At 51.5% G+C, this 14602-nt stretch overlaps 2 protein-coding genes across 3 annotated transcripts in view; one reads left to right on the forward strand and one right to left on the reverse strand.

Moving 5' to 3' along the window:
* The window catches only part of PPP2R5D (protein phosphatase 2 regulatory subunit B'delta), a 30495-nt gene extending 17221 nt beyond the window's left edge, over positions 1-13274 (forward strand). For both annotated transcript variants that reach the window (XM_061989059.1, XM_061989060.1), the window contains exons 12-16: positions 2356-2483; positions 4160-4261; positions 9330-9402; positions 9826-9942; positions 10465-13274. In XM_061989059.1, coding sequence (XP_061845043.1) covers positions 2356-2483; positions 4160-4261; positions 9330-9402; positions 9826-9942; positions 10465-10602 — 558 coding nt within the window. In that variant the 3' untranslated portion in view covers positions 10603-13274. The remainder of the gene's footprint in view (positions 1-2355; positions 2484-4159; positions 4262-9329; positions 9403-9825; positions 9943-10464) is intronic.
* On the reverse strand, positions 13153-14344 carry MEA1 (male-enhanced antigen 1). The gene is made up of 3 exons (XM_061989066.1): positions 14070-14344; positions 13839-13953; positions 13153-13742 (listed from the first exon to the last, which is right to left on the reverse strand). Exons 1-3 carry the CDS (start codon positions 14298-14300, stop codon positions 13579-13581), a joined length of 510 nt encoding a protein of 169 aa, XP_061845050.1. The 5' UTR covers positions 14301-14344; the 3' UTR covers positions 13153-13578.
* Between the last annotated feature and the right edge of the window lie 258 nt (positions 14345-14602).

Consider the following 14602-nt stretch of genomic DNA (forward strand, 5'->3'; position numbering starts at 1 on the left):
AGATGCAGTGAGAATCCTCACCACAGCCACAGAGAAAACAAAGTGGATCAGCAGAGCCCTGTGGGCACTGTGCTGTTGAGCACCATGTATTGTAGCAGGCAGGAGCTCCCGTTTTGGCTAGCAAACAGAGAGGAGATCCATCCAATGTCACCCTGTTGCAGTAAAACCAAACTGGCTGCAGTCTGGGAGGGAGGCCAACCAAAGAGACAGCATGCAGAGAAAGTACTTTGTATTATTCTGGTGTTGGTGGTGAAGGGTAAGATATTCTGAAGCTGGCTTCTTGTACCAGGCTAAAACAATCACTGCTTAAAGGTTTAAAATGTCCAGGATACAAGCTACCTGCTAGTAGGTCCTAGCAAGTGTTCTTTGCTCACTGGTTTTGTTTAGCATGAAGAGTGTCCAAGAAGCTTGCTGGTGAAACACATGGCTGGCCCAGGTATGGGTGGGGTGTGAAGTGGTGACATAGCCCTCTCCCAGAGCGAGTGTGACTGCACAGTGAGGCAGACTGTCTTCAGTCTGTCTTTTTGGTACAGAGAGGCACAAAGTCATGTTTTTACAAGCCAAAAATGAGGTCAGTCTAGGTCACTTGTGTATGCAAAAGATCACTGTTTCCTGGAAAGGACTGGGGAACACTGATGGAAACCAGCTGGACGTGGATTACTGGTGTGGCAATGTGAATTAAAGGACTAATACAAGCTTTGGGTGTGGAGGGAGCTACAGTAGGGAACTAAGGAGCTTGAATAAAGTAGGGTAAAGGCTAGAGGAAAGGCATCCTGTACTTGATAGCAGCCCTCATCTGCTGCCAACGTTTTGGAAAACAGGAACAGAAAAACCTGGAGAAGGTGCAAACACTTTCCAGCCTAAGGAAATTAACCCCAAAGGTGTCCCACACAGTCAGGCTTGAGCAGTCTGTGTCTGCAGCTTGTCTGTGAGCAACAATAAGAACTTACTTCTTGCTAAGTCTGAACAACTTGGTGTGTTAATCTAGCAGACAAAGATTTAACAAGATCTAATAGCTGGAAACCAAAGATAGGTAAGTGAATATGAGGTGAGTTTCACTTTGCTTGTGCAACAGTACCTTAAGGGAATATAGCGAGTTCTCCATCATCTGAAATACAAAGCAGAGACTGGATGTCTCTCTTCCTAGGGTTTAAGGCATTCCCAAGCTAGCACTAAATGCAAAAAATAGCCTGGTGATCTGCCAGATTTGTGGTTAAATATTAAGGATTGTGGTTGTATCCATCACTATGTAGAAACTTGTTAGACTTGTTTGTCTTGTTAGAGCAGGATGGCTGCCCTGAGATTTTTCCATGTTTTCACCCTTACTAAATCAGGGAGGTGAATTGTGGGCCTAGTGACAGAAGCATGTTCCAAAGTGTCTGTGGGACGACCAGGGAGGAATAGAGCCTTAAAGGACAGTCTAGGGAAATGAAAGAGTCCTGGAGCTGGGACCTGGAGTGGGTGACTTTACTGTCCTTAGGTGTTGTATTAGAAGGGCTGTGGGCAGTAGGTCCAGAGAGGTTCTCCTCCCTCTCTACTCTGCCCTTGTGAGACCACATCTGGAATATCGTGTCCAGTTCTGGGCCCCTCAGTTCAAGAAGGACAGGGAGCTGCTGGAGAGAGTTCAGTGCAGGGCCACCAAGATGATGGAGTGGAGCATCTGCCTTGGGATGAAAGGCTGAGGGAGCTGGAGCTCTTCAGCTTGGAGGAGATTGAGGGGTGGCCTCATTAATGTTCACAAATAGGTAAACAGTGAGTGTCAGGAGTATGGAGCCAGGCTCTTCTCAGTGATGTCCAATGATAGGACAAGGGGCAATGGCTACAAGCTGGAACATAAGAGGTTCCAAAGAAATACAAGGAAAAACTTCTTCCCTGTTCAGGTGAGGGAGCACTGGCACAGGCTGCCCAGATGGGTTGTGGAGTCTCTTTATCTGGGGACATTCCAAACCCACCTGGATGAGTTCCTGTGTTCCTGCTCTGGGAGGGTGGTTGGACTGGATGATCTTTCAAGGTCCCTTCCAACCCTTAAGATTCTGTGATTGCATATGAAGTGTTGGTGTCATCAATATGTTACTGGTCAGCTTGCCTAGTCAAGAACATGAGGTTTTCCTCAGGAAAGCGAGAAGTGTCTGACAGAAGCTAGGGGAAAGAAGACTGGGCAGCAGAGATGAGTGGCCTTGGAGAAGTTGTGGGAAGCCAGCCCTGCTGCCCATGCTGCAGGGAAGCATTTGCTCCTTGGCTGGGGTGGTGGCAAGCTCCAGCCTGAGCACTGCACAGTTTTCCTGTGCACCACATGTTCCTACCAGGTGTTCCTGGTAGGAGCCTCTCCAAGGATGGCTTTCTCTCCCACTGCAGGTGGCAGAGCGAGCGCTGTACTATTGGAACAACGAATATATCATGAGCCTGATCAGCGATAACGCAGCCAAAATTCTCCCCATCATGTTTCCAGCACTCTACAAGAACTCCAAGAGTCACTGGAACAAGTAGGTCTTCCCACATGCCCTGGCACTTGCTGTGCATGCATGATTTCTTGGCCCACCAGTGATCTTGGGGCATGCTGCTACAGTGCAATGAGGCATGGCACCTGATGACACCAGATGCTGAGCCAGAGGGGTACCGTGATACCAGCGTGGAAAAGTGCCCCAGCAGACCACAGTGACCTGCTTCTGCAAGGAGTCAGGCACCTGCAATGGCCTAACCTGGGGCTGTCATCTACCCACTGTTTGATACTTGCATATCACCAATGCTGCTGGCCTCTTGGAAGTGTGCAGTACATTTTCCGTCCGATTCCTGGCTGCTTGTTCATGGTCACCCTTGTGCTCTCCATTACTAGAATCCTGGGCTAATGCAATGCCTGACTCATTGAGCACAGGAAGGATGGAGAAAGCAGACCTAACCAGACAGATGTCCCATGTCAAACTGTTGCTCTCTGTGTCTGATCCCTTGATACTAGTCTGATTTATGGTTTTCCCATCAGCTTGCTTTCTTCTGACTCTTTCTGCAGTTGATTCCTTTACCTGCTCTATTCAAGTTGTAAAACTCACTTTCTTCTCACAAATTGGCTAAAAATACTCAATCCACAGCCAAGATCCTAAAATCTTCCAGCAAAAATCACAGGAACACATACACACAAAAGTCATCTTCATCTATTCTATAGGGTGGGAAAAAAAAGCCACTAATTAATTATAAGAGCCTGGGCAAGTCCAGGGTTTGAGAGTATACTGTGGTAGCAAAGACAGGGCTGTGAGATGGACCTTGTTTGCAGAGAACTCCCCACAGGTCTGCTGTTTGACTGCTTCCTTCTCTTCATTGTGTTAGGAAGCACAAACTTGAGACACCAGTCCAGGGTGCTCTGAAGAGTGAGGTGGACACAAACATGCAGACAGGAACATGTGCAAACACCTGGGTATGCACACACGTGAGCACTGGCAGCCTGCATAAGTCCAGCAGGAATATAGCTGTTTTCTTTGTTCTGTAGAGCTGAGGCACAGAGCTCAGGCTACAGAGTCTCTCATCTTTTGCCTCTGTGCAGGTATTTCAGAGACAGCTTCCATACTCTGAGGGAGTCTTTGTCCTGGAGAAAGCTCACATACAGTGCAACTTACCCATTAATTGCTCACACAAAGTCAGCTTTTCTTCTGTGGCATTCTTTGTGCTGGTTCCCATCTCTACAGGGCTGCTGAATGTCTTCTGTTTGGGGCAGCTCAGTGATGTAGCTCACAACTGAACGCTGAGCAGCCCAAAAAAATTGTTGTGTATATGTGAGGTGAATTGTGGGAGGCACTAAAAGCTCGATTAGCTAAAGCCCCCTTGAGAACAGCCCTGAGCGGGTCCCTAGCATCCTTCTTTTCCAGTTTCTAACTATAAGAAATAAATGCATGAGTGCATATTTTTGTCTAACCATAGTAGAGCAGATCTGTTGCAGTGGTCTTCTCTTTCTTCTCCAGCTCATCCTCCCTGTGTGATAGTCTCTGCTGTGTTTGTGGAGGGGTTTTTCCCATCCTAAGAGCTGGGACTGTGTGAAAACCTTTTGTCACATTGCTGTAGTATGTGAGTTGCTGCTGCCATTAGCTCTTATCTGTGCTGCTGACGCTAATTCAGGGCTGAGAGCTTGGAGGACACCACCATAACTTGTTCTCCTTTCCTCATTTCTTTGCAGGACAATCCATGGGCTGATCTACAATGCACTGAAACTGTTCATGGAGATGAACCAAAAGCTTTTTGATGACTGCACGCAGCAATACAAGGCAGAGAAGCAGAAGTGAGTAAGATGTTCTTGTCGAGGAGCTTGAACTCATCCTGGATTCTCCTTGGGGCACAGTAACAGATGCTAGATGCCAGTAGGCAGACGCAAAATGGAAAGGTGGTGCAAATCACATTGTCAAGAAGTAGGATTCCTCAGTAATAACTTATGGATAGGGATGAGAAGAGGTAAAATGAGTGCCATGTTAAAAATCCTTTCAGTTCTACAGAAGCAAGTAGCTTAGAAAAGAGTGATACAGTTTGCTGGCTCGTGAGGCAATACATTGCAATGTAGAGGATACTCAGCTTTGCAGAGAGGCTTATGCTCTGCCCTGGAAATATTTACCACTTCATATATGCCACAGCGATGCCAGTGGAATCCTGCTGCTTCAGAAAGACTTTTCTGAAGAGCTTTGCAGTGAGCACGATGCATGCCTCATGCCACAGGCTGCTTTCAGTTTTCTAGTAATGAAGATAGAACAATACCTGGAATTTCAAAGAACAAATGGTGGGGATCAAATCTGAGCTCAACAAATGTCTGTGCTCCGATGATATCAAGAGGAAAAAAACTTTCTCCACTGTTTTTTTTCCACCTCTTGTGCTGATTGTTTTGCTGTTTTGACTTGCCTTGGCTGGCTGAGGCAGTTCAGTAAGCTAGAAGGAAACTTTCCTTTTAATCCTGGGTCTGTTTTCTGCACATTTGGTGATACAAGGTAGTGATTCTGATTCCTGGATGAGCCAGGGCTGCCACAGGGGTGGTGACGGGGTTCAGCAGGGCTGACCCTTGCTGGCGTCAGGGAGCTCTGGGGTACATGCAGTTGTTTTGTGAAATAGTTATAAATGACAAAGTTGAGAGATGAATCAGAGCTTGGGGATGGGTAACCTGCATATAGAGGAATTAAGGTTTTGTTAATGTGTAAACTGAGAGCAAGCAGGTTTTTTTCCCCCACATTCTAGGGCATTTGTGAAGCCAACAAATACCTACACTTACATTTTAAGTCACAGTGACAGCACATTTACTGTGAGATCTACCTGGTGTTTCCAACAGGGGCTTTTTCTACCTGTTTAGCTTCTACCCATGCTGACCTGCTGAGGGTGACTGTTCCCAGCACTGGTGTGTGGCTGATAGAGGATTGCTCAGAAAAAGGTCCCCAAAGCAGCTCAGAGCCATCCAAACAATGGATGAGTAGAGCTGCACTGTTTTCTGCTCATGTTAAGGTGGTTTTATTTTTCTCTAGTGCCTCTCTGCTTAATTATGCTTCATAAAAGCTTGTCTTGGGTTTTTGTCAAGGATATACCTTTTGCTTTTCTAGATAAGCAAATTTGGTAAAATGTCAATTGGAAGCTTACTAGGCAGAATGTAAAAATGTCTTTTAGCAGCTGAATCTGAGATGAGTTTCCCTGTGGTGAGCATGATACAATTCCTCAGCTAAGTGTGATCTCCCTGTCACAGAAACCCAGCCAAGGAGACCTTTCTGGGTGAAAACAAGAAGGCTCAACTCTGTTGCTGCTAGTGCAGCATTAGCAACTGTTCCCAGCTTGAGAAGTGTGACAAGGTCCCCCCTCTGAAGGGATGTTAGAGCTGGGAGAGAATGTTATGAAAGGTCTGTAGCGACAGGCTGAGAAACCACTGAAAAGGGAAATCATTGGCAGAAGGGAATGGGATAGGACAGCAGGCAGGGAGGGAAGAGCAGTTTGTCTGGGCAAGGAGGTGGTAGAGACTGTGAGCACAGAGGGTGAGTGAAAAGCCAGGGGTTTGGAGTGCTGTGGGTGTTGTTCTTCATGTCAATGGATGGTAGGAATGGGATAGGGGAAAGGGAACAAGTTAGAAGAGAAGTGAGGAGATTGGGGTTTGTTGGGCAAGGGTTTTGGGACTGGGCAGGACATAGGACAATGGCTGGAGAAAAGGGCATGCATTTGGGAAGGTGGATTGGAAACCTGGATTGAGCAGAGCAGTATGCCTGAGTGCTTTGCTTAAAGCCATAGTGAAAATGTCATCTTTTCCCTTCACACCTTGAAAACAGAAGCAAATCCACACGCGCTTAACACTGTGGGTACACGTTCTGGAGTGTAATAAAGTCATTGATGGAATGAACTGGGTTAGAAAAAGCATGTTTCATAGGCAGGAGAAAATGTTTAGTGATGTCTTCCCACTGGAACGAGGCCATTTTGTGGCTGAAGAGTCTGCCTCTGAAGAGTTTGGTATACTGTTCCTGCCCTTCCCTTACCTGCTCTTCATTCCAGACTGCTGCTACCTGTTCTGTTGAGCTGCAGGTCCTCTTGCCTCCCTTCCAGTGGAGAAGACCTGCTGCACCTGCAGCTCATCCCTGCTGCCTCCCTGGCAGAGCTGACCCCAGGCTGTGCCTGTCAGCAGGCAATAACATTGGCATTGCACTCAGTTGCCATTTTCTTTTCAAACACTTAAACTGAGTAGAAATACTGCTGCTATTTTTTTGCCTCATGCAAAACCTGTGAGGCTGTGATGTCGAGTGCCTCTGGAACAAAGCAGCCTGCTGAAGGCTGACTGTGGGAACGGTGGCTGGGTCACTGTCGTGCAGGATTGACCTTTAACTCTGCAATGCCTTGCTTTTTCCACAGGAACTCAGCCTTACTCAGTGAGACTGGTGAGTGTGAAATGCTGAGGCTTCCTAAGCATAGACAGAGAAAGGAAGAGAGACAGAACTATGAAGTGTTTTCGCAGTGAGCCACTAGAGACCTTGTGCTATGAACTAGAAAATAGCACGTGTGGGAAGGACTGCACATGCAAGCAAAGCCAATAAATGTGAAACAGTGAGAAGGAGAGAGCTTGTAGGTGTACAGTTAGGCTAACCAAATGGTGAGAGGCCTGCTCAGAAAAGGCTTAGCCATGCTTTTGGTTAGTTACCATGCATACAAGTGACATGTCAACTCAGGGCTGTCACTGCTGCACAGCCAAGGCTGGTCATGGGGGGACAGACTCCCTGGGATGTGCAAAAAGGCTGTGCAGTAGGACTGACTGTGTTCCTGACTAATCTCCTCAGACATCTTGAAGCAATTTGAGTTATCAGAACCCTTCAGAAAGCAGTGGCCAGACTGGGGCAGATACATAGTGTCTTGCCCTGATGTGTAAAAGTACAAGGGCCTTGAACACTGCCTTTCAACAAGTGCGGCGTTAGCCCTGGGGCCACCCTGACAGCTCACTGATAGCAGATGCCTTGCCTCCTTCTGCATACGCCACAGCAGCAGGAAGGAGAAAATACCTCCCAGTACAGCTCTGCTTATCAAAATGTCCTGCCAGTGGCATACTGCTACTAATGGTGTCAGGAATGAAAGAGAGCTGATGAGGTGCACATCACCTAGAAATCAGGGCTGGGAGTGCTGCTCTCAGAGACTTAGTGCTGTCCTATGAAGCATGGCTGTTTAGAAAGGTAGGATGCTCCAAAGACTCATGTGGATGAGTGACACTTCCAGATAAACTGCACTGGAAATGTCCTAGTGTAGGAGATGAAGCCAGGCAGATGAATTTGGGAAGAAGCTTCTCCTACAGAGGGGTGTTGGACAGCTGTAATACTACAGTTAAGGCATTGTGGCATCAAAATAAAGATGAAACTTTGTGTCATTCTTTGGAAATACTTGCTTGGCTGAAAAGAGCAATCACAGGCATGAAGCTTTCACATTTTAAGAAGCACTACTCTTAGTGAGCTGGGTATTCTCTTTGCTAGGTGGTCCTCTGCAATATCAGCTGGGCATGTGATGGGTAAACTGATGGATTTCAAGGTGTGAGGAGGAATGGAGGGCTTCCCCAGTGCTGTCCAGACAGCTTTGGTGATCTGAAGGGAAAGAACTGGTGCTAGAGGTGCATGGAGCTGACTGACTGGATGAGTGCCCTTGGCTCACCGAGTACCAGACCGGGAATGTGATATATTCCAGCCAAACAAAATGAGCTTGGTTACACCTAGATGTGGCATGGCAGTAGACACCACACCAGCAAAGTAGACATTGCTTTGGAGGGACAATGGCCTTCATGATGTGAGGGTCTTTGTGAACAGACATATTGGTCTACATTTCCCATGGCAAGATTGGAATAATACAAATATTTCTGTTTACCAGACATTAAAAAGGATTCTGGAGGAATTGGGGATGAGTCAGGAAAGAGCTAGGGCAGATCAGTGCTAACTCCTCGTCACAGTTCCCTGCAGAGATGTACAGAGATCCCTCAGAACATGAGGTGTGGGTTATTCTATTCATATGTGGTTTGGTTGGGGTGTGTTTTTCAGTGACCTCATGCTCTCTGATGGAGTAACCTGCTGCTTGAATGCTTGGCAGCTTCATTCTCATTTTTAGCTTCCTTTCTCAAATGTATTTCAAGAGTGTGAGCTGATTACAGAGTATAAGAACTTGCTTAGCGTGGATACATAGGGCACTAGAGACAACAGTAGCTGGGATGAAAGCCAGATAGTTAATTAAAATCAGAAATAAAGCAGAGATTTTAGTGCAGGTGTTTAAAATGTAGAAGACAATAACAAGGAGCAGTGCATGCTCACCTCTGCGGGGAACGTTCACTGCCCTGGGATTTACAGGTGGCCTCGTTGAACATTCACTTCAGATCTGTGCCAAGTTCAAGAGCTGTGCCTGGGGATTTGGGCAGCTCTCTGGTGTGTTGTGGCCAGAGAGAGGTGGAACTGTGGGCAGCTGACACCCAGTTCTATTTGAAACAGCAGTTTGGCCCTCTACATCTGTAGGGCACCAGGAAAACGTTTGACATCCAAACTGGTGTCATCGATTTACTGCAAAGACTGGTCACTCTGGTCCACTCCTGCAGCACAAAATCGGGGAGAAAGTACCTGTGCAGGCCACTGTTGCTCTGAGGGGAGCAAGGACTGCGCCTGCCTACCCCCTGCCTCTTGCAGCGTGTCCTCTCTTCTTGCCACATCCAGCCTGTAGATAAAATTAGAGGTCTCTGAAAGACACAGCAACTTTTTAGGAGTCTCTGAAGGACGGAGCAGCTCTGCCCCTCACCTGCATTTTTCTGCTTTTTCTCACTTCTGTCTTTCTGTGAGTGAAAGCTCCAGGAGTTCACACTTGCACTTCTCTCTCTCTCTCCGCAGGGGAAGGTTCAGGATGAAGGAGCGAGAAGAAATGTGGCAGAAAATAGAGGAGCTGGCCCGGCTGAACCCCCAGGTGGGTAACAACAGGACCCAGGATGAAAGAGATGAGATTACGCTGGGGTCTTGACCTGCTTCCCCAGCTCTAGCACCTGATCTCAGCTCTGTGCACAGCTGTGGTGGTGGTCTGTCCCTCCCAAAACCCAGTGGCTTGGGGATGCTGGCAGTGTTTTACCAGCTCTGTAGCACCGTATAAGTAATGTCTTATAGAGAGCACTTAGGTGTCACTGGACTCTTCTCTCAGCTGTGGCTGCACATGCAGCGTGCTGTGGCACAGGGGGCACTGGTGGGAACAGGTAAGAGATGCTCCTTTCCTATCTGTGTCCCAACACATTTGTGGCTGCCAGGGAGGGCAGCTGGAAGAAGTGTGAGGATGCTGGGGGAGAAGGCTTGGTGTTGGATGGGCTGCTGACTCTCCAGCTGTCTCTGTTTGCTGCAGTACCCCATGTATTACGCACCTTCATCGTTGCCTTCTATCTGCTGCATGGAAACGGAGACCCCGACTGCGGAGGATATACAGCTGCTGAAGAAGACGGTGGAGACAGAAGCTGTGCAGGTGCGTAGGGGACTGGGGCCCTTCCACAGCTACTTCCAGATCAGACAGGACATCAGCACAATCAGTCCAGGGTCCAGCAGCCAGAACCTTTGCAAGCATTCGGGGGTTAAATGCCCCTACTCTTATCCCTGATCGTTAGAGATCAGTCTGGAGTCCAAAGAGCAGAGTTTATCTAACCTTCCTGCTCTGGAAAACATGCAAGTGGCAGTTCGCTGTCTCATAGAATCATAGAATGGTAGGGGTTGGAAGGGACCTTTAGAGATCATCTAGTCCAACCCCCCTGCAGAACCAGGTTTGCCTAGATCAGGTCACACAGGAACATGTCCAGGCGGGTCTTGAAGACCTCCAAGGAAAGAGACTCCACATCCCTCCAAAAGGGTCCTTTTGGTCTGCTTTTGTCTCTCAGCCCATTCTGCAGCACGCTGCAGTGGCACCCAGAGTATCCTACAGCAGTTGGAGTCAGAGATTGGTGGGCATGAAGGGCTTTGCTGCTGATCCCTGACTCCTTTGGTTTGTCTGTAGATGCTGAAAGACATTAAGAAGGAGAAAGCTTTGCTGCGCCGGAAATCTGAGCTTCCTCAGGACGTCTACACTATAAAAGCCCTGGAGGCCCACAAGAGAGCAGAAGAGTTTCTCACCTCAAGCCAGGAGGCTCTCTGACGGGCTCAGGAGCTGGCCCGGGAAGCTCTGCCCCATCCCTTTCCCCCAGGGGTCACGGAAATGCACTCGGTTCTCATGTATAAATAAGGAATGAACATGGTGAGCTGTGCCTGTCCTCCACTCCATCCGCAGCCCTCCAGGGTAGATCTGGGTTTACGTTATAACTTGTCTCTCGCCACTGTCACGTCCTGCTTATTCCCTCCTTCCTCCTGCTTTTCCGCCTTGGATGTGTAAAGAGAGCCTGCCTGACCTGCGATTGTAGCAGCCCAGGCAGGAGTCGCTTCATTTCCAGCTGCCTCACGGTTCTTACTCTGCCTGGGGAGCCAGAGCCTCGCTGCCGTGAGACACGGGCTCTGTGCTGGCCAGAGACTACCATGCGCGGCTCAGCATGCTGCTGCCAGCCCCAAGTGCCCACATCTGCCATGCCTGCCCCCGTCAGACCCAGCAGCGGGCAGAGGTCAGGCTGAGCTCGGGGCAGGAGCCTGGGGCAGAAGTTGGGGGTGGGGGGGGAGTTCTGCCACCTCTCGCCCTGCCTTGGGGTGCAGCTCTGCAGCTGGAGGGGCTGGCGCACAGCGGAGGAGATGTTTGCTTCCACCTTTCTTTTGCTTCCAGCCCCTTGTTCTGTTCCCCTGTCAGTGGAGTGGGGGTTCAGTGCTTCACCACCCCCCAGCAAAGCTGGGTGCAAGCACTACATGCTATCTGCAGCCCTCCCTTTAGAGCATCCTTAGAAGCTCTCTTACAGGAAAGTGAATTCCTTCAGCTGTTTGTGTTGGTCCGTGCTGACTCGTCTCCATCCCAGTGTCTTGGGTTAATTATGGGCCCAGAATTAACTTCCCGCTTTGTAGCAGGTGTCAGCCACTGACTTTGCTTTTCTTCTTCCCCCTGCTTCATTAAAATACTCCTGCAGCCCTCCCTTTGTCACTGTATCCCATCCTTAGCTCTGCAGTGGCCAGAGTTTCTAAGAAGCTTGTGCTGCTCAAGTCATTTCTACAAACTAGTGGAAGCAACAGATAACACATTATGGGGCCAAGCTGAGTTTCTGAGTGTTCAGTTGTCTCCTCTTTGTGACCAATGCCTAGGTGCTACTGCTGAATTCGCTTCTGTGGGTGCTCTGAGCAAAACTTGCCTCGCCCTGTCACTTTGGCACCCGCCTGAGGCCCTTGTTAGTTATCACGTGGTGCATCAGGGACTTGCTGTGCTAATTTAGCCTTTAGAGCGCACTTGCCAATAGCCCAGGGGGTTGCACAGCACTTGAGTGCTACCGTGATCCAGCTTTCTCCCCTCCCTCCATGCCAGGCCAAGGTGCCACCTCTGAGAGGTGACAGAAAAGGGAGCCTTCCCTGCTTCTTACCTGCTGCGCTTGCTTTCTCCATGCATAGGCTTAAGCAGGTTTGCAGTAGTGCAGGGAGCTTAGGGGGCTGCTGCTCGCCTGACACCGCTTTGCAGCATCAGAGGGTGCTGCAGAAGGTATCTGCTTGTCCTCACCAGTAAACCATTCCCAGGTCAGAGGTTCTGCCCCTCTAAATCTTACCGCTGACGTGCAGCACGTTGTTGCTCCAACCCGAACAAAGCTGTTTTTCCCCCTGTGTATCCCGTAGCCCCTGCCCTGTCTAGCTCTTTCAGTTGGGCCCTCCTCAGGGATGCCACCATCTCTTTAGGAGCAGCCGGCAGGCGCCAGTATGTGCAAGATCACCCACAGCCACCCAGGACCCCACCTCCCCTCCGCTTTGTGCAATGGGCCAGTTCATCAGGAGACTTAACGAAACACCTCAGGGAGGTTACTGCTTACTTTGAACATTAGTCCGAGCTCACAGTCAGCTGCCAATCAATTACCTCACGCCTGGCACAGCATGTAGACATGTACCGGGCGCTGCTGGATGGCACAGGGGAGCGACAGGTAGCTCGGGGCACGGCAGAGGCAAGGAGGAGGTCGCAGCAGAGGCTTTCCAACTCGGTCTGCTTAGCACTGCGCTATTGGCCGCCGCCGCCTCACGGTTAGAGTGCTTACAGCATGTGTGTGCTCCTGCTCCAGCCTGCTTGCTGCTGGGCAGCGGCTGCCTTTCCCCGCAGACGGAACACAGAGGCCCTGCAGGCTGGCAGTCCCCGGGGAAGGCTGCAGGGGCCGCGCCACGCGCAGGGGCAGGGCTGTGACGCCTGGCCATCGCCTGCCGTACGGTTTCCGCGCTCTCATAGCTTTGTGTGTCTGGAGCTGGGTCAGGGAACTGAACGCTTAGTACCTGTTACATTGCCATTAGTTTGCTGCCTATCCATTCCGGTGTCCTGGACATCTAAGAAAGGGACCATGCGAGAAAGGGGGGAGCGTGTTGGCCCCGCACCGCTCACCCGCAGACTGCCACACTACAGCTGCCCTTTACTCAAGACTTGGTTTCTAGCGTTAGTGCTGCTCATTTCTGCCTTTCCCCACATCAGCCAAATGGACAGAACTGGAGCTGCCTCTTCCACTACACCTGGCTTCCTCCTCCCAAAGGGAACAAACAAAACTTAACTACTGCATTTACCCCCTGGACACAAGTATTAAGCTGCTTACAGTTCATATGTACATATGGTGTACTTTATTTTCAGTAGAGCATTACATAGTATGAAAGTGTTGGATTTTGTACAGATGTCCCTGTATGTACAGAACTAAATAAAACCAATCTCTTGGAAAGACACATTGGACTCCACCTGTGATATTCTAACACACAGCCCCTGTCCTGGGAAGAGGGGCCCTAGCAGGGAGAGGGATTTCTCCAGCGCACGTATTGCCCCTGGGAAGCAGAGGAAGCCAACACAAGGACATCACAGCAACTTACGCACCAGCCAGAACCAGGAGAGAGGAGCAGGAAGGGAACTCGGACAACGTCAGTAGGAGAAACTGAAAAGGTTGATGCTGGCAAGTCCCGTCAGCACCCGGCTCTGAGACAGCAGGCGCTTGCCTCACCTGCGCGGCGGAGGGAGGGCCGGGGCAGCGCTTCCTCACTTCCACTCGGGCCTGGAGCCACCGAGGCTCTGCCGGGCCTGTAGCGTGCGCTGCACCACGTCCTTCCACTGGTCCTCCGAGATCTGGCGTGCCCAGGCAGGGATGCCCAGGCTGGGAAGCTTCACGCTGGCCATCGTCCTTTTCACCAGCTCCACATGCTCTGGGAGAGCCAAGAGAAGAGGGTATGAAGAGAGAGGGTATTAGACCTCGGCCGAGCCCCGCGCAGGGCGGCCGGGAGGGCCCGTGACGCCGTTACCTGCGTCCATGGGGATGGAGCTGCGGCTGCTCTGAGCCGCCGCGCCTTCCTCCGCCGCCGCCTCCTCCTCCTCCTCGCTGTCCGCCGGCGGGTCGGGCAGGTGCAGCCTCAGCATCTGCAGAGAGAGGCGGGCAGTGGGGGTCGGGCCCGTTCCCCCGCCCGCGGGACCGCGCCGCCATACCGCCGCCCCACCTCGGCCCGGCCCGGCCCGGCGGAGGCGCGGGGCCGTACCTGCAGCCGCTCCTGCAGGCTGGGGCCCGCCTCGGCGGGGGGGCCGGCCTCGCCGGGGCTCTGCTCCGGCTCCTGACTCAGCGGCTGGTACAAGTACCCGCCACCACCTTCCTCCTCTTCCTCCTCTTCTTCCTCATCGCCGCTCCAGCCCGCCGCGCCGTCGGGGGCCTCCGGCGGCCCCGGCTCCTCGGGACACACCCGCTCGGGCCCCATGCTCCGCGCCACGGCCATCCACCGGGCGCGGCGCCGCCGACGCCCCGCCGCCGCCCGGAAGCGCCGCCGCCGCCGCGGGGCACCGTGGGTGTTGTAGTCCCGGGGCGGACGGCGGCTGTCGCGGTCCCGCCGCCGCTGCCCTCACCCGCCGCCGGCCTCCCTCCCCCGCACCCCGCGCCTCTCCAAGCGCCGCCAGATCGCGCCCAGCCCGTGAGACCAGCGCAGCGCGGGGGGAGCCGGCACCGGGCTGGGGCAGGGCACGGAAGGCCGCCGCCCCCGAGGCGGGGGCCCGGGCCCGGCAGCCCCGGAGGGGGCCCCGC

This window comes from Colius striatus, chromosome 2 (assembly GCF_028858725.1).
Source record: "Colius striatus isolate bColStr4 chromosome 2, bColStr4.1.hap1, whole genome shotgun sequence".
Classification (NCBI taxonomy): Eukaryota; Metazoa; Chordata; class Aves; order Coliiformes; family Coliidae; genus Colius; species Colius striatus.

Coding starts and splice junctions, on each gene's coding strand:
- MEA1 (XM_061989066.1), bottom strand. CDS start 14,300: ATGGCCGTGGCGCGGAGCATGGGGCCCGAGCGGGTGTGTCCCGAGGAG. Junction 13,954..14,069: donor GCCTGCAGGAGCGGCTGCAG/GTACGGCCCCGC, acceptor CTCTCTCTGCAG/ATGCTGAGGCTGCACCTGCC. Junction 13,743..13,838: donor CTCCATCCCCATGGACGCAG/GTAACGGCGTCA, acceptor TGGCTCTCCCAG/AGCATGTGGAGCTGGTGAAA.